Source organism: Lepidochelys kempii, chromosome 2 (genome assembly GCF_965140265.1).
Source record: "Lepidochelys kempii isolate rLepKem1 chromosome 2, rLepKem1.hap2, whole genome shotgun sequence".
NCBI classification, from domain to species: Eukaryota; Metazoa; Chordata; order Testudines; family Cheloniidae; genus Lepidochelys; species Lepidochelys kempii.
Genome location: NC_133257.1, coordinates 261865529 through 261885046, shown reverse-complemented (window position 1 = coordinate 261885046; position 19518 = coordinate 261865529). Strand labels below are relative to the sequence as shown.

Sequence of the window (19518 nt, the reverse complement as noted above, 5' to 3'; positions counted from 1 at the left end):
AGGGGGTTGGACTAGATGACCTCCTGAGGCCCTTTCCAAACCTTATATTCTATGATTCTATGACCACATCCTGCGCTCGTTTTCACTGGGGTAAATCCAGAATTGGCTGACTGATACCAGTGGAATTACTCCATCTGTGCAGTGGTGTCACGGAGAGCAGAAATTGGCCCGACATTCCATGTGACGCTGTAATTAAGCCTTTTAATTATTCAGTGCCACCAAATCTCATGACCCCTACATTTTTAGATTTACCCCACACCCATGCTGGCCTATGTCAGTGCCGTTTTGTTTCATCCCCTGCAGACTGGTTCACAGACTCAAAAAACCCAAAGGAACCATCAAGATCATCTAGTCCAACCTCCTGCATAGCAAAAGGCATAGAATTTCACCCAGTGCTTCCTGCACGGAGCCCAGCAGCTTCCTTTTATTTAAGGAGGAAGTGGTCCTTCACCCTGGATCAAGTGCTCAGATCTACCTCTTTTCAGAGCAGCCTCCTCTGAGTTCATGTTGCTTCTCCCCAAGGCCCCTCGCCAATGGTATTGCCTTTAAAAACAAAAAAAAGGAGGGATTATTAGAGAAAATAAAGGGAAATTCACAAGCATACAGCAAACATACAGCAGGAGATAAACACAGCTGCAGTAGCACATGACTGCAGAAGGCATAGCTAGTTAGATCCTATATAACCTATATACCTATATATATATATATATATATAAATAAATAACCTATATACATGCCTAACAAGCTAGGTCAGCATATCTTCCACAAAAACAATGAGGAGTCTTGTGGCGCCTTAAAGACTAACAAATTTATTAGAGCATAGGTGCCACAAGACTCCTCGTTGTTTTTGCTGAAACAAACTAACACGGCTACCCCCTCTGAATATCTTCCACAGACTCTCCAGCTGCACCTGCAAGACCTCCGTGCTAAATGGACATGTGACAGATTCTTCTGCCCTTATCCTTAGGAGGCTGGCTGAAAATCTGGCCCTGAAGGTCCTTATTACATTTTGAACTTGCCGTGGCAAGTTACACACCTTATTATAGCGTTAATGATAGCAGGTCATTGAGGGCTATTTTGGGGAGGCAATGCGAGCTCATGTTTGGAGCCAGGAACACAGTGTCAGGACTCCGGGGCTCACTTCTGGCCAGGAGCGGCCCCAGCTGTTTGGCCGGCCAAGGTGAAAACTTTTTTGGCACCCCTACTCTCCCACCCCTTGCAGTAGCAGAGAAAAACAAAAACAAAATGCAGCTGGCCAGTTAGAGGGGAGCAAAAAAAGACAAGTGGTATAGCTGTTCACCGCCCGCCCTCCCCCCAGAAGCTGGCACCCAGGCCAACTGCCCTGCTTGCCCACCCTTAGAACCAGCCCTGCTCCTGACTCTGCCGCTAACTGGCTCTATGACTTCTGAGGAGTCACTTAGCCTCTCTGGTTCTCAGTTTATCCACCTGTAAATTGGGTGTACTGGTCATACCAATTAACTCAGGCCTGGTCTACACTGGAAAATTAGGTCGGCATAACTACATCGCTTGGGGTGTGAAAAATCCACCCCCTGAGGGGTGTAGTTAAGCCAACCTAAGTCCCTGTATAGACAAAGCTAGGCCAATGGACGAATTCTTCCGTCAACCTAGCTACCGCCTCTCAGGGAGGTGGATTGCCTGCTCCGATGGGAGAATTCCTCCTGTGGGCAAACTCTGTCCTGTCTACACTGAAGCATTACAGTGGTGCAGCTGTGCTGCTAAAGCATTGTAAGCGTAGACAAGCTCTCAGCCTAGATAGTCTAACGGTCCCTTCAAGCCTTTAAATCTAGGAACTTTCAGGGATGCTCTAAGGCTGAATTGACTAATGTTTATAAAGTGCATTAACTGCAATGGATTTTTCCCTGAATAAAAACTGAGTATGGACCTCAGGACTTGACCCATTAATACATCAGCAACTTGCATCTCTAAAATCCTCCCATCTGCCCAACCACCCCCTTTCCCCCCCATTATCCAAACTTGGGCCGGGCTTTGATGTGCATTGTTGCATTGAGTTGTCCATTTAGATGCCACACCTCCCCAGCTCCATTCAGATGAATGAGACTGCATGGGGCAATATTCAGGGCCTAGCTTGCCCACAGACACAAAGCCTGCTTTTCCACAGCCCTGGCAAACTCTGCTGTAGGCCCTGATGCACTAAAAGCTGCCAAGGCCTGACCTCATCGCAGCTTGTCAGAGCTGAACTTTCCTCTCCCTTATGGCCTACTGCTCAACACTTCCCCTCCAGGCAATACCAAGCCCTCCAGAATCTCCCAGACGACACGTTTTGATGCTGCCGAAAACGCAAGACGTCTCCTCCCACCCCAGCCGCCATTTCCCCTTTCAGAAACGGTTGGCTGCACAATGGCGCCATCTATGGGATGCAGGATGCTGAAATATCGTTGGTACTAACAAATAATAATATAATAACGATTGCATAATACCCAAAGATGGGATGGGTGCATCAGAAAAATCAAAGAAAGACTCGGTCCCTTCCCCCAAAGAGCTGGCAGGGTAAGGATAGGTGTAGACCAGGGAATTTTAATTTCCCATGGGTGTTATCACTACTACACCTGCAGCAGTGGTAGGATTGTGCTTTACTACGTGTCTGTACCGTGCCTTTTTGACCGGGCGTGCCGGCTGAAAACCGGATGCCTGGCAACCGTAGCAGGAACCACGGTGGGGAGATGGATAGAAGGGAAAAGGGGCAGGAGCCAGGGTTGGGGGGATTGGATAGGAGCAGAAGAGGGGAGCAGCTGCTTGGATGGGAAGCAGTGGGTGGACACCAATGGAGAGAGGGACGGAACCAGGGGATGGGGGGTTGAATAGGTGCAGAGAGGGAAGTGGGCAGGAGCTCGGTGGGAGAGGGGAAGTAGAACAGGTACAGAGGGGGAGGGAGCAGCTAGGAGTAAAAGTGGAGGAGGAGGGACAGTTAGGAGCAGAGGGGGAGAGGGCAGGAGGCACTGGGGATGGATAGGAGCCTGGATGGGAGGAAGATAGGAGAAGAGGCATACAGGGACAGGTCAGTTTGCTTGTTCAACAGCTTAGAAAATTGCATACAAAACACCTAAACTAAGGTTAAGGTTGCAAAGTCAAGTACTGAAAAGCTAGAAAATACCAAATACCTTTGTATGTATCTGTAATGAGTCAATCTTTAATTACATGATCACTTGCCCACCAGACCCTGCCCAGGAAATTCTATCCAGTTGAATACCACCCTGGAGAATTGGATTCTACCCCTGCCTCAGTGTCAACTGTTGTTGTGGCAGTCTCTAGAGGTCCCAGCTTTCTGCTAACCGGTCTCCCTCTATCCATCTCAAATTAGCTCAGTCCATCAGCCCTTAATCTCCAGGGCTTGCAGTCTTCCTTTGTCTCCCTGTCAGGTTCTCAGAGGCAGCCTGGGGTTAAGCCGTTGCCCATCTCCTATCCCAGGCCTTTAAGCTGTTAAAAGTCTGGTTGACTGCCCACAGTGGGGCAGGCAGAGTGCCTGCCCAGCTCCATGTGGCTCCTGGGAAGCAGCTGGCACCTCCCTCTGGCTGCTAAGCATAGGGGTGGCCACGGGGGCTCTGTGCTCTGTGCACGGCCCCCCGCCCCAAGCGCCAGCTCCACAGCTTCCTTTGGCTGGGAACAGAGCCGCCTGGTCGCACCTCTGCCTAGGAGCCAGACAGACATGCCGGCCACTTCCCAGGAGCCCCCTGAGGCCAGTGCTGCCCGGAGCCTGCACCCCAAACCCTCTCCCACCGCCACAGCCCCCTACCCCAGCCCTGAGATACCTCCCACACCAAAACTCCCTCCCAGAGCCTGCATCCTGCACCCTATCCCACACCCCAACCCCCTGCCCCAGTCCTGAGCCTCCTCCCACACCCAAACTCCAGTCTGGAGCCCCCTCCTGCACTCCAAACCCCTCGGCCCCAGCCCAGAGCCCCCTCCTGTACCCCAAACCCCTCATCCCCGGCCCCACCCCAGAGCCCACACCCCCAGTCGGAGCCCTCACCCCCTCCCGCACCCCAACCCCCCCCGCCCCAGTCCTGATCCTCCTCCCGCACTCTAAACCCCACGGCCCCAGCCCGGAGCACCTTCCTGAGGCAAAGGCCATGCTCCTGTCAAATTTCTAGAGCCTGCTCCAAAGCTGGGGGGCGCTAGAGCTTCTCAAATGAAAGATCGCCAGAAATTTTTTAACCCCGGGTAAAACGACGTATTTCCAATCCCCCCCAGCCTCATTTTGAGAAACTGCTGAGCCATGTGAGCCGACACTTTCCGGAAGTCACTCAGCCTGAGGCCGACGCCCTGTGTGGCAAATTTCAGCCCAAAGCAAGTGAAAACAGGGTCTTTGTCAGTCACTGGCACTGGTACCATCTCCACGCTGATAATCTATTGAAAGGGCTTATATGGCCACAGTTAACATGACCTCTGCTGGCCTCACACTCTTTAATGCGCTGTCACAGCACCCCTGAGAGGCAGGGCAGGGCTACTATTCCCATTGTACGGAGGGGGAAACTGAGGCACAGAGCGGCTAAGTGAATTGTCCACGGTCAGACTGGAAGTTTGTGGTGGCTCAGGGACTCAACCCCAGTCTGCTACCTCCTACACTGGAGTCCTAACCGCTGCACCAGCCTTCCTCTCAGCTAGGCTCTGCACTGTCCCTGAGCGCAAATAGAAGGCAGCTGACCTTCATCCCGCAGTGGGATGAATCACCTGGAAGGATGTTGCGTGCGGTATCCATGGGAACGCTGAGTCAGGAGTTCCATCCAGCCCAACGCCCAGCCCGCGACACTGCTTAGGGATGGCTTTGGAAACAGAGATAAGCGGAGGCCCTTGTGATTCGCTGAAGCCCCTTGTATTGCGTCACAGATGTTTCCTCTTAGACCTCAATGTCCCAGAACCCGTTGTTAGAGGGGAGAAATGACAGCTGCCTGGGATAACCAGCCAGTAACAGCTGATCCCCGCCGGATTAAACTCCAGTGCCTTCTCAGGTCCTATGCTTGGAAGCCTCTTCATTTCCTGACAGCCTGGCTGCTTGCAGGCCGATATCAAAGGCAGAGTGAGAGTAACATACTCAAGCGATGCTGGCCAATGCTTTAATCCTTGGAAATCATCTGTTTCTGTCGATTGGGCTATTACAGCTGCCGCCAAAGTGCTTTCCGAGAACTCCTGCCCCATGGGGAATGAAAAAATCGTAGTGAATATAAGCAGATTTCTTATTCAGCAGCAATTTTACGGAGCTGCTGAGGGCCAAGGCATAATCCTAAACACTTGTCATGATCATTATTATATTCCAATATTCAAGGGAGGCTGCAGGGACTGGGAGGAATAGCACCGACTGTTACTGCAGAGCACACCAGTGAGCCCCCGAAATCAGAGAGGGGAAAGAGCAGCCCCAACTGATGCAGGATTCTCCCCTGCTCTGGATTCCGGAGGGCCTTGTCCAGTGTGCTGACGGGGCTTCCAGCCCTTCCCTTCCTTTATTACAACACTCGCTGCACGACAGTGAAACTGCTGTCAGGGAACATGCACATGGTACAATGGCCATTCTAAAAAGCCCACTGAAGCAGAGGGTCAGAGTGAAGTCACCCTGTCCCAGCAGGAGGACCAGCCAGGACTGTGCTTGCCAGAGCAGCTTGGGGTACAGAAGTATCAGAGGGGTAGCTGTGTTAGTCTGTATCCACAAAAACAACGAGGAGTCCGGTGGCATCTTAAAGACTAACAGATTTATTTGGGCATAAGCTTTCGTGGGTAGAAAACCCCACTTCTTCAGATGCATGGAGTGAAAATTACAGACACAGGCATAAATATACTGGCACGTGAAGAGAAGGGAGTTAACTTACAAGTGGAGAACCAGTGGTGACACGGCCAATTCAGTCAGGGTGGATGTGGTCCACTCCCAATAACTGATGAGGAGGAGGGAAAGTTGCTTTTGTAGGGAGCCAGCCACTCCCAGTCCCTATTCAAGCCCAAATTAATGGTGTTAAATTTGCAAATGAATTGTAGCTCTGCAGCTTTATCAAGCATTCTTAAAACTATAGTACCCACCTGGGGAAGTGAGGAAACAGATTGACAGAGCGAGACGGGTACCCAGAAGTTACCTACTACAGGACAGGCCCAACAAGGAAAATAACACAACACCACTGGCCATCACGTACGGCTGCCAGCTCAAATCTCTCCAGCACATCATCAACGATCTACAACCTATTCTGGAAAACAATCCCTCACTCTCCCAGACCTTGGGAGACAGGCCAGTCCTCGCTTACAGACAGCCCCCCAACCTGAAGCAAATACTCACCAGCAACCACACACCACACAACAGAACCACTAACCCAGGAACCTATCCCTGTAATAAACCCCATTGCCTACTCTGTCCCCATGTCTACTCTAGCGACACCATCATAGGACCCAACCATATCAGCCACACCATCAGTGGCTCATTCACCTGCACATCTACTAATGTGATATACGCCATCATGTGCCAGCAATGCCCCTCTGCCATGTACATTGGCCAAACCGGACAGTCCCTACGTAAAAGAATAAATGGACACAAATCGGACATCAGGAACGGTAACATACAAAAGCCAGAGGGAGAACACTTCACTCTCCCTGGACATTCTATAACAGATTTAAAAGTAGCCATCCTGCAACCAAAAAACTTCAAAAACAGACTTCAAAGAGGAACTGCAGAGCTACAATTCATTTGCAAACTTAACACCATTAATTTGGGCTTGAACAGGGACTGGAAGTTGCTGGCTCACTACAAAAGCAACTTTCCCTCTCCTGGAATTGACACCTCCTCAACAATTATTGGGAGTAGACCATATCCACCCTGATTGAATTGACCCTGTCAACACTGGTTCTCCACTTGTAAGGTAACTCCCTTCTCTTCATGTGCCAGTATATTTATGCCTGCATCTGTAATTTTCACTCCATGCATCTGAAGAAGTGGGGTCTTTACCCACGAAAGCTTATGCTCAAATAAATGTGTTAGTCTTTAAGGTGCCACCAGACTCCTCGCTGTTTTCTTGCACACAGATCACTGTGTACCCCCTGCACTGTCATGCCCAACCAGCTAGCCTGTGTAGGGAGCACATGTAGGGGAGCTCGGAGGCTGCTTTCTCCCTGCTGCCTTGCCTTGAGCTCATGCTCAAATAAATTGGTTAGTCTCTAAGGTGCCACAAGTCCTCCTTTTCTTTTTGCGAATACAGACTAACACGGCTGTTACTCTGAAATCTATCTAACAGGTAACATGTAGCATATGATCATTCTCCCTTCCTTTGCAACCTTAGCCAATAAGATCTTGGGATTATTTGACCAACTGGTTGCAAGGAGAGAGAAATGACAAAGCCATGTTCCTTCTCAGTATATTTCCTGCCTTGTCACCATGCTCTTTTGAGTGTAAGAATCATTACTGTGACTGGCCCTTGCAACGGGCATGCAGGGCTGTGTGTGTCCCTTGCCTCATTCCTACCCATGCAGAGAGTCTTCCACAATCTAGGTCTGAGGTTAAGCTTTAACCAATCCCTTTAAGCACTTAGTCCCCCTCAAATAGTTCTCCGTGTTGTGGCATTTCCCTCGAGATCACCAGTTCATCCCCTTTTTCCAGATCACTGACGAAATAAAAAACTCAAGACCGTCCTTACAGTGAATGATGTATTGTTTCCATTTCGTTGTGTTTGTGCCATGGGAGTGCACTGCCCTCGTCAGAACTGAACGACGCAGTCCCTGCCCAGAAGAGCGTATCAGCAGCTCTGTTGCTGTTTCTCACACACCAGCAAGGCCGTAGCCTACAAATGACCCGCTCTGTCCAAAAGGAGTCATTCCCTCTGTGCTTGGATTTGCCCTCGCCATAGTCGTCAGAGCTCAGCCGCACCCATTGCCAATGCAGACAGGCAAAACTGCTATTTTGCATCAATGGACTGCTTGACAGTGGGGTTAAACTGCATTAGTATCAACTTTTAGCAGGTTACCCTGTGGACACTCGGCATTTGCATTGGTGCAGATGCACCAACAGCGGCCACCGATGGCTCAAACTGGGGCAAAACCCCAGTGTAGACAAGGCTTCAGGCAGGCTGGGGAAATTCTACTAGAGATGGCCAAAGGTGGCTGTTTTACTCTCAGCACATTCTCTGGGTAGCATAGCAAATGCGTCCCTTTCAATTCAACCCTTCCCATGCTCGTCTTCCCAACAGGTAAGCACCAGCGAGCTGAGACGCAAAGACAATGAGATGTGGAACATTCGCGTCCATGCTTTTCTCCACCTGGGAGCGATCGTCGCTGTGGATGTGTTTTTCCACTTCTTCTACATCTTGACCCTTCCTGCGGACGTGAAGTTCGTGACTCGGCTCTCGGACTGGGCTTTAGGTGGGTGACCCAGAGAACCACCTTTCATTCCTGGCCCTTAGTTGCTTATTGGCCGTCTCTGATTTTAGCAGGTTTAGGAACATCTCGAGTCTGAAATGTTAACTAATATTTTTATTCAGGTGCCTAAGTAATGTCATGTAATAAGGGAAGATAAATCAAGGCCAAAATGGTTAACCGTGGATGCTTGAAGTTGGGCAGCTAAATCATTATTTAGGCAGCTAAAGTAAAAAGGCCCTGGTATGCAGAAGTGCTGAGCACCCAGCAGCTCCCATTGATCTCAGTGAGAAACGTGGGAGCTCAGGACCTCTGAAAATCAGCCCCAAGGTGTCTCGAACGGTGCACCCGGTAACCCAGAATTAGTGGCCACGTATGAACGTTTTGGCCAGGGTGCGCCTGGGCCAAAGTTCTAAGACAACAAGAGACACTGTCAAAGTATCCCACTGTCGTGTTCAACAACGGCTTCCCCACTGTTTATCGTGACTCTGTATTCGCGGGGCCAGAGTCTGAGATTCTGGTCTCAGCCCCGCCAGCTTGAGCACGAGGCCACCAGAGGGTAAAACGCAGAGGACTTCAGTGGAGTGGCTCCAGATCCGCACTGATGTGACCGGGAGCAGAATCGGGCCTATTATGTGGGTGTGTGGACACAGGCTGAGGTGTCACAGGAGGCAGAGCCTTGACTCAAGCGCCACGGGCAACAACCAGATAAAGAGAAAACTTGCCCCTGGCTGAGCCTGGAGGTACATTTCTGGTGGAAGGTGCACTTGCCATGGTGCTTTCTGAGACCAGAATGTGGCCAAAGCTCAGCCTCTGAACTTACGGGAAGGTTTGAGAATGGAATAAAAACAAACTTTGGTTTGTTTTAAAGTGTGATGCCTGTGTTAACCGCTGATACCGGTGCTGAGATGGCTGGCAGGTGCTATTATAACCATTCTCCTCGATGGATCATATGCAGGAACCAAATCCAGGAGTTTTAGATATAAAAGCACAAGCCTCTACTGCTTGAGTTGAAAAGACCAGGTCTGCTAGCTCAGAGGAAATAGCAGAGTCCTAAGCCTATTATTAATTATTATTATTAACGTATTATTGCAGTGACTAGGAACCGCAGTCACGGACCAGGACCCCGTGGTGCTAGGTGCCATACAAATTCACAACAAAAAGACAATCCCTGCTCAAAAGAGCTCACAATCCAAGTTACTTCTATATGAGGTCTGGACCCCAGAGGAAAAGAGAGCCACCTTGTCTTAACTAGAGCGGGTTAAATGCATATTCTGTCAGAATTTGCAGGTGCATCTAAATAAAAAGACTTTGTGAAATTGGGTCAGTTTCACCGGAATTTTGGTTTGGAAGAAAACTGGGGGGGAGGGGGAGGAGTTCTGACACTATGAAAACGTCCCATTTTGATATGTTCCAAACGAAACATTTCAACTTTTTGGTTTGAAACCACTTTTCATTTCAATTTTTTTTATTTTGTAGGGTATCATAGTAGAAAATAAAAAGGGCAGTCTTGAAACACGTTTCAAATGACGCAAAATGGTTTTTGTTCTGAATTTTCCTTTCCAGAGAATTTCAAAAACTCTGGGGGTCTGTTCTTATTAAGCACAAAGCCAGATTTCAAAATCACAAAATCCTTCGCTAAACAGAACTTCTGTCTTCTGCAGAGCTCTCATGTTAATATTAGATCATGCTACTGTTTGCCTGCCTCTCACTGGGCAGTTCTCTTTACTCCTTTTTTTGCTATGTACCATACAGCCGGCCTGGCCTACTCTAACTTGGTGTATGACTGGGTGAAAGCTGCTGTGATGTTTGGAATTATCAACACCATTGCTAGGTTGGATCACCTGGACCCGCCGCAGCCCCCGAAATGCATCACCATGCTCTACGTCTTTGCAGAAACGTGAGTGCATCTAAAATGTTAATGGACCCAGGCAGCAGGAGACTCATCCAGTCAGTCCAAAGGAAATATACTGAGAAGGAACATGGCTTTGTCATTTCTCTCTCCTTGCAACCAGTTGGTCAAATAATCCCAAGATCTCATTGGCTAAGGTCGCAAAGGAAGGGAGAATGATCATATGCTACATGTTACCTGTTAGATAGATTTCAGAGTAACAGCCGTGTTAGTCTGTATTCGCAAAAAGAAAAGGAGGACTTGTGGCACCTTAGAGACTAACCAATTTATTTGAGCATGAGCTTTCGTGAGCTACAGTATGCATCCGATGAAGTGAGCTGTAGCTCACGAAAGCTCATGCTCAAATAAATTGGTTAGTCTCTAAGGTGCCACAAATACTCCTTTTCTTTTAGTTAGATAGATGTGGCCGTAGGCCCAGATCCTCAGCTGGTGTCAACAGTCATTTCTCTGCTCAAGTCTGTGGAGTTAGACTGATTTACACAAGCTGAGGATCTGGCCCATTACCCCTGCCTACTGATACCAGTAAACACATAGGATGGAGAGAAATTATTGAGTGCTGTCCAGGGGGATGTAAGCAGGAGTAATGGGATGGACAGAAGAGAAGGGACATGTAGGCTGAATATCAGAGAGAACTTCCCGACAAGGAGATGTATTATCGTGTGGAACAGCTTCCAAAGGGAAGAGGTGGAAGTCCCATTACCTATGACATTTTTAAAACTAGACAATAGGAAAAGCAGAAAACTGTCCTTCCCCGAGAGGTACATTCAGCCAGTGAACTACGAAACCTTTCCCACCTCCGGCTTCAATGGTGGATCCGTCAGGATAACGTCGGATTGTTCCCAACTATTCATAGTGTTACAGTGGTGTGAAAGGAGAATTACCCCCCTTTTCTGGCCCACTTCAAAATGTAGCTTACATCACTATTTATATCACTGAAGTCAGTGGCCCAGAGATGGCTCTGGAAGAGGCATCTGCTTACGCCCAGGTCCCAGTGTGGCCCATTCACTTCAGTGGCGTTTGCAGAGAAGTAACTGCAAAATCAGATGCTTCGGTGAAACATTTGCATCAGAGACTGTTAAAGTTAACACTGGTATTCTGCGCCTGGCAGACAAACTGGTTAATCGGGAGTAAGTTCAATGGCATTACACCAGTGTAAAATGGGTGCAAGTGAGAGCAGATGTCTTTGAATGAAGATGTAATATAATGCAATTGTTAACGCTTCCCATGTTAACGTTTTTCTCTCATTTCACCTATCTGTATTTTAGGCACTTCGACAGAGGGATTAACGACTGGCTATGCAAGTAAGTCTTCTTTGGAGGTCTGTCATCTCCACTGGGGTTTGGGGCCTTCTCTTCCATGGTCTGACTGACTCCCTGAATAGCAATGTAACTGGCTCTCAACGGCAGAAGGATGTTAAGCATTATTCACTCTGGTCACAGAGAATCCTAAAGCATCTCAGTTCTCATCTCTTTGCTGATCAGCTCCCTAAGCTGTGATCCAGGCAGTCTTTTTAAAGACTGGTTTTTAAAAAAAGTTTTTAAAAAAGAGCTGAGCCAATTGGTTTGGAGACAATAAGAACCAACACGAACCACCACCCAGAACTTGTCGCAAACCTTTTTGCTGAACAATTCTATCCCGGCTCGCCTCCAATCTGATTCTCTCTCACTCCACCAAATCCAGCCCCCCCCCCCCCCCCAAATCTCTGGTTACCTCATTCTGACCATATCCCAAGGCTTATGCTGCATCCATGTCTTCCTCAGCCTTTCAGCTGTTTTCAGTAACAATAACACGCTAGTGACTGTGCGAGGAGTGTCAGTGGTCTGTGATTAAATGTTTGTGCACCAGGGAGCCTGGTAAATGGTTCATACATGGCGAGGTGGTAGGGTTGCAAACTTTGTAATATTTAAAAACTGGACACTCCAGCAGGAGTGCCGGAACCTTCCCCACCCTGAATTGTCCCCCTGAGGCCCCGTCCCAGCCCCGCCTCGTCCCCCCCAAGACCCCGCAAACATCTCCTCCTATTCCCCTGTCCCCCGTCGCTCGTTGCTATTCCCCTCTCTCCCCTGCTGGGGTTGGAAGGGATTCATCTGCAGAGCCGGGGCTGGGAACTGCAGCCGCCCAATGCAGGTAGGAGGCGGCCCCGGCTGAGTAGGGGCTGGCGTGGGTAATGACCCGGCACCTCCCCACCACCCCCTCCCACATTAACTGGACTTTGTGTGTCCAGTCAGTAGATCTGACTGGACACTATCAGGTTCCCTTTTCAACCCACCTTTCTGGTCAAAAACCAAGCACGTGGCCTCCCCTAGGAAGAGGTGTCACAATAACTGTATATCGTAAAACCCATATCCTTGCGAGAGAAGAGCGAGAGGGGCTTTGTAGTGGCTTGTACTACGGTGATACGATACATACTCATTGCTAGAGGTTTCCCAGACACCGTCCTGTCAGCCCCCCAAGTAACACTGCCCCGGCCCCTCCTGCTGCAGAATCCCATCCCCAGGGCAAACCCCCATGAAAAGACTTAGTGATTCCCTACTGGCTCTCCTCCCAGTTGCCCCACAGCAGGGTGTAACCCTCGCAGTGCCAGACGGCAGCCACCCCCAGCTCCCCACCATTTACTCCCCAGCAGATGTAACTCTTTCATTGCCAGGGCACCCCTACAAATTCTTCCTCCTCCCGTACAATCCCCAGGAGACAAAATGCCTGCAGAAGACAGTCCTGGAGTAACTTGGTTGGAAGCCAACGCTCTCCATAGAGTAACGCAGGGAGGAATTCTCTGTTCAAGCTGCAGAGCTGCTGCTCTAGCCCAGGGGCTGGAGTGAAAACAACAACAATGAGCTCTTACACAGCACTTTCCATCCCTGGCTCCCAAAGCACAAAGGAGGGCCAGGACCACCACCCCCATTTTACAGATGGGGAAACTGAGGCACAGAGGGGTGACAAGACTTGCCCAAGGCAAAAGCACCAAGTTTAAGTTTTCCCCACCAGTGATCCACCCCCCCTTGCTCTGCCCCAAGCCCCCACTCCCACTCCGCCTCGGCCCCCAAGGCCCCACCCTCATTCCGCCACTGCCTGCCCCCACTCTGCCTCCTCCCCAAGGTCCCTGCCCACCAGCTGCTTGCTGCTCTCCACCCTTCCCCAAGCCCCTCCCTGGGCCGCCAGACAGCTGTGGCTGGTGGGTGCTGAGCAGCCACTATTTTTCCCCCTTGGGGGCTCCAACCCCGGAGCACCCCCAGTGTCGGCGCCTATGGCCCAAGGTCATCCAACAGACCAGTAGCTGAACCAGGAATACAATGCAGATCTCCACTAAACAATACTGATCCTATTGCCCCCTAGGTATGTGTACGATCACCTTGGAGAGAACCACGATGCTGTTGTGAAGGAGCTTCGGGCCACCATCTGCACCTTCGCTGTCACCACCCTGTGGCTGGGCCCCTGCGAGATCGTTTACATCTGGTCTGTCTGCAACTGCTTTGGACTCAACTTCGAGCTCTGGGTGCAGAAGTGTTTCCAGATGGAGCCCTTTGGCAGCCTGGAGGTAAGAAACTCAATGGCAACCTGCCGTCAAGTGGGTTGGATCATCTGGTTTGGGGTGACAGATGGATAAGAACACGTGTGACTTCAGGGGAGCTGTACCAGTTTACACCCGGGGCCCAAAACGCTGGCTTCATACAACATTTTAGATTTCCGATCAAATGGGGAGCTGTAACTGAGGATCTGCAACACTGCCGCACTCCCTGGCAGTCTGCCACGGTACTGCTGTCGTCCCTGCCTCGGTTTCCCTTAGTTTGTTCAGGGATGGAACCTATATCCAGCAGACTGCGTCTGTAACCCCAGTTCTCCGGCTGGGTTACTTGCGTCTCTCCCATTTCAGGACTGAAAGGAGTCTGGCCCCACCCAAAGTCCTTCCCGTCTCTTTAATGGACCTTCTCTCAGTAGTCCCAGGAGTTTGGGCTTTCGGCCTGGGGCCTCTCTTCTTATCCCCTCTTTTGGGGGCTGCCCCCTTTACTGGTGTCTTCCCTTCTTTCTTCAACAGGGCAGGAATGAAGTAAGTTAAAGCAGGAACACAAAGGCAAAGTTGAGAATTCCTGTTATTGTTGCCATCCCTGGTCAGGGTTCTCAGCAGTCTCTACTCTGTGTGGGGCTAGGAGGAGGACCCAGGGCTGCCCTCTCCTCTAGGTCCCAGCCCAAGGACCCTGGGTGATGCAGTCCGGGACTTGTTTACATAAATCTTCTACTGCTTCCCTGGGCTGCTTCCTACCTCATGGCCTTGACGGTTGCTCCTGCCTGATAATCTTTTCAAATCCCTTCTGGCAGAGAACTGGTTTTCCTGGGCAGCTTCCTCCTGTCTGACCCCATGGAGCCCCTACCCTGGGGCTTTCTGGATCTCCAGCCCCCTGTTCTGGCTGGGCTGCAGCCTTTGATCCCCCCTGTCTGTAGCTGATCCATAGGTGCAGCTGGGGAGGTGACCACTCCCTTTTTTAACCCTTTATGGTATGTCTACATGAGCATCCCATCGTGGGGGTCAACAGACTCAGGCTCGCGCTACCGTGCTAAAAACAGCTGTGTAAATGCTGTCTCTCAGTCTAGAGCTCAGAGTCTGACACCCACCCCCTCCTTAGGCTTCAGAGCCCAAGCCACAATGTCTACACAGCTGATTTTCGCGCAGTAGAGCCAGCCTGAGGCTGTCGTCCCGGGCTAGGTGTCTTGCTGCCATGAGCTACGTAGACGTAGCCTTAGTGTCCGTTCTCTCGTAGGGTCTATATACCGCAACACAGGAACATTCCCCATCTTTGGCTGGGAAGGGGTGACAGCCCCATCCCTCCCACCGAAAGCCCTTTGGGTACTTCAGATCACCCTCATTTTGGTTTTGAAAGGCTGGTAGAGCTGAAGGGATCACCGCTAGGGCAGGGAGGGCAGCTCAGTCCATGGCCATAGAGTCCATGGCCTTTCTGCTGGGATTACCAACAAGGAGCAGCCTTCGTGCTCCAAGTCCTTCACCTTCATGAGCAGCCACATGCACAGACAAAATCCAAATTCCCTCCCCCCAGAGCCTGATCCAAAGCCCACCTGAGCTGCTGCGGTGCTTCAGGGGAGAGTTATTCCAGCCACAGAACTGGAGCTTCCCCTAGGGGAAAATGGAGAGGGCGTCGAGGGACCCAGAACTACAACCCCTGAAGCACCCACAGCGACTCAGGTGGAAGTAAAGTTAATGCCCAGCAGAAACAAAACATTGAATGTGTCCGCATGGAATTTTTCCAGAACCCTTTTTCATTCTGCACTTTTTTTTTTTTTGACATTTCAACTTTTTATCCCGATCTGGGATGAAAACAAACATCGAAATATTGGAATTTCCTGCAGGTCTGAAATGCCATTTTTTGCTCCGTTCTAAAGACCAGTGACCCCCATCTAAATCTGGGAGCTAGTGGCCAGTAGGAGGGTGCTGCTGGGAAAGATGCAAGAAATCACATCACGGAAACATTTCTGTTGTTTTTACCAAACCTAAACCATTGGCCCTGACACCAACGCGCTTCAAAGAAACACTTCAGAGCTAACCATCCCCTTGCTTCTTCAAATTGAACTTGTACCCAGATTATAACCCATAAAGCCAGAGAAATCTTAATGCCCAAAGCACCATACTTCTCAGCTCCAAGGGTCCTGGGATTTCTAGTTCTCTTTGAAGATTGCTGTAAAAACCACTTCCCGTCTCCAGTCACAGCAGCGGCACTGATGATTATGTGCAAGTGACTATCACATTCTGCTATTGTCATGGGGCTTTAGGTTTTTCTAAATCTTAACAGCTTCCAGCCAGTGCTAATAACAATCATGGCAAAGGATCGTGCCCATAGCAGCGTGCCTCAAAGCAGCCTCCTATTACTAAGGTGCACAGGAGAGGCAAAAAATCCCTCCCATCATCTAGTACGCACTTTGCAAACATTGGGTCGTTCCCTTGTCTACCTGAGTGGGACTCAGTGCAGGACCGGAGGAAAAGTTTTAACACATCCTTGTGCTCCCCCAGTCCTGGGATCCGTGGCTGCGAACGGAGCCTAAACGCTGTTGCATTCTACACATGACTGCCCATGGCCCCAGGAAACCATTCCAGCAACTGGAGATCAGCCACATGTAGCAACATCCCAGCCATGCCCCCCTCTGCAGGCCAGGCTCCCTCTCTGGAGACCAGGAGAGATGGTGGCAAAGCAGCCCTGTCCCACCGAAGGAATCGCAGAACAACGTAGCTATAGTATGGAGAGAACCTGGACTGTCTGCCTGCCTGATGACGGGAGATGCTGAATTCTTCCCCTCCCATCAGCCTCCCTGTCCTGATAAGCCTACAGTCTAACTCAGGACACGACCCAGGGGTATAATCCAGGCTAGGACAGGTGTGGGGGTCACTGAAATGGGGAGGGTTTGCTTGGCAAGGTGGCTATGAGAGGTGGAGAGAGCTCCACGGCCCAGGCAGCCACAGGAGAGGAAGGAGAGAGGGGCAAAGGCAGCCGTGAGGCAGGGGGAAGGGCGTAAGGAAAATGAGAGTGACCACGTCAGCCATGGGCACGAGCCAGCATGAAGCACAATGAAATTTACTTAGGGTCTCTGCTCTCTTGGCCAGACTCGGCTGCCCCAGCTCCATCCTGGCTCCATCCCGTCCGGAGCACCAAACGCCATTGCAGGCTGGTGCTCGCAGAATGGAAGGTGGTGGCCTCGGGCTGGCTCAGCTCACGCATTAGCCTGGTTGCCCCACGCTACCGTCCATTAGCGAGGGGGATCCTCACTCTGCTATGGGCACTTTACACAGAGCAGATCTTTGTGGGCAGCTGGCCCAGTCCCAAGTAGGGCTGCCAATTTTGGTTGGGCATATTCCTGGAGATTGACTCACATGACATCATCTTTAATTCAAGGTTAATCTTTAATTCCTGGAGACTCCAGGCCGATCCTGGAGGGTTAGCAGCCCTAGTCCCGGGAGTCCCTCCTGGAAGGTGCTGAGTGCCCCCAGCTCCCACAGACTTCACGGCTCAACACCTGGCAGAATTGGGAGCCTGAGTGCCAAATGGAGGGAGACAACGAATGGGCCAGAGAGAGGAGCGACAAGACTAGAAAGGAAGGCTGGTTCAGGTTGTTTGCACCTGGGTTCGATTCCCTGCTCTACCACAGATTCCCTGTATGATCTTGGGCCCACTGAACTCAGTGGGAGTGAGGCCTTAGTCTCTGCACACCTCAGTTCCCCATCTGTATAATGGGGGTAATAGCACGATTGTACCTCACGGGGATGCTCTGAGGCTAAAGATGGCCTGGTGTTCGGATACCACAGTCGTGGAACCTGAGATAGAAAGACGGGCTCTCAGAGAGCACAGCTAAGAAAAATCCCACTCCCCTTAGCAGGCAGCGCTCTCCCCTTACACTCCTATCCCTCTGTTTCACCGGGCAGGCCAACATGTCAGAGCCGATGTCTCGGCGGATTAGAGGGATCTTCGGGGCTGCAAACTTCTGGGCCATTGTCCTCTACAACGTCCTTGCCCTCAACAGCCTGGACTTCACACTGCTGGTTGCCAAGAGAATCCTCCTGACAGGTAAAGCCCTTCTGGTCTCCCTCAGATGAAGAAGCCCTTTTCCTTTGCGTACAGGAGTCATTATACCAAACTCAAACCAACGACCCCCCCAGTCTGGCACCCTGATTTAACAGGAGGAGCGTTAGCGTATATGCTTCTTGGGGTAAGGACCATCATTTCTTGCCATGTTTCTACAGGGCCTAGCACACTGCGGCTCTGACCATGGTTTAGACCTGTCAATGCTATTGCAACATAAATAATAATAACAGGGATTTATTTCCCCACTTCCTCCTTCTTCCATTACAGCTACTATTCCCATGAATTTGGCAGACACACGCTCTCTTGATTTAGTTAGGGATTGGTCCTGCTTTGAGCAGGGGGTTGGACTAGGTACCTCCTGAGGTCCCTTCCAACCCTGATCTTCTATGATTCCTCACCAGCCTTGTATTTCTAACAGCTTCTTAGGCACCTGTATTGGATCCCTTCTGTTATTAAATCCCATTCATTCTCCCACCCCTAATAACTTACCCTGACGGCGTATTTCTCACCGAGAGGTGGCAGCAGCATGTTGAAACAGCCTGGGCTATAAGCAGCTGACTGAGTGGTGTCCCGTCCCCTTCCAGGCTCCCCCACGGGACTGACCGGGGCTCAGGAGGGGGATAACGTGTGACCTGGGGGGTTCAGAACATCAGAAGTTTCTGATGGCTGAGTTCATTGTCGGAGCTAGTCGTATTACTCATTGAGAGGTCCTGTTTTAACAGGCACAGGGCCTAGATCTCTCTTTCTCTGCTATGGAAACAGTTGTGGCTTCTAACGCTGCCAGACCCATGCCCAGTGGAATTATGGCCCTGTACTAGAAGCTCTCCCGTCGGCATAATTACTCTCCACCTCAACGAGAGGCAGAAGCGATGTTGGCAGGGAGCGTGTCCCACCAACATAGCATGGTGTGAACAGAGCTTTAAGTTGATGTACCTTACGGTGCTCAGGGAGGGTGGCTTTTTCACACCCCTGAGCGACGTAACTTACATCAACTTACGCAGTCGTGCAGACAAGCCCTAAGTGGGACGAAGGAGTCTGTCTGAGCTTGGGGAGCTGAGAAAGTATTTCCACAGGATTCAAAGCTGGGAGGGCCTCATGGTTTATAGAAGACCGTGCTACTTTGGCAGATCTGGGCCCACCCCTGGAGAACTCCGCCCCAATGGATGAGTGCAGATAGGGTCAGATCCAAAGCCCAGGGAAGTCGATGGAAAGAGTGCCATGGATTGCCATGGGCTGTGGATCATGCACAGACATGATTCCCCATGTTTATCACCTCTCAGGACCTGCCCCGCACCGAGCAAGGATGCTGAGTTGCATTCAGACTAGCTTTGGAGAAGAACCTCACCCTTTTCATTAGCGCCCAAGTCAAGCTGACTGTCTGTCCCTCTGGCTCGCAGGTTTCCCCCTGAGCACCTTGTCCATCTGGTTCGTCACCTACTGTGGAGTGCAGCTGATCAAGGAGAGGGAGCGCCTCCTGGCAATAGAAGAGGAGAAACGAGACAAAGAAAAGGCAGCATAGAGATGAGAAGAGGATTGGCCCAGACACCTCAGTGGCAGCATCACTTCCTCCCAGCCATCCAGACCAAGACCCCTGCAAATGGGGCTCTCCAGCATTATTTGCAATCAAGCGACTGTATCTTACCCATGTACAAACCACCTGTAATAAAA

The 19518-nt window shown here is 50.6% G+C and overlaps 1 protein-coding gene across 1 annotated transcript in view; it reads left to right on the top strand.

Annotated features, from left to right (window-relative positions):
• Positions 1–19518, top strand: part of HHATL (hedgehog acyltransferase like) — a 31066-nt gene extending 11548 nt beyond the window's left edge. The window contains exons 6-11 of the mRNA XM_073329595.1: positions 8193–8364; positions 10114–10258; positions 11536–11571; positions 13604–13805; positions 17691–17832; positions 19248–19518. Coding sequence (XP_073185696.1) covers positions 8193–8364; positions 10114–10258; positions 11536–11571; positions 13604–13805; positions 17691–17832; positions 19248–19369 — 819 coding nt within the window. The 3' untranslated portion in view covers positions 19370–19518. The remainder of the gene's footprint in view (positions 1–8192; positions 8365–10113; positions 10259–11535; positions 11572–13603; positions 13806–17690; positions 17833–19247) is intronic.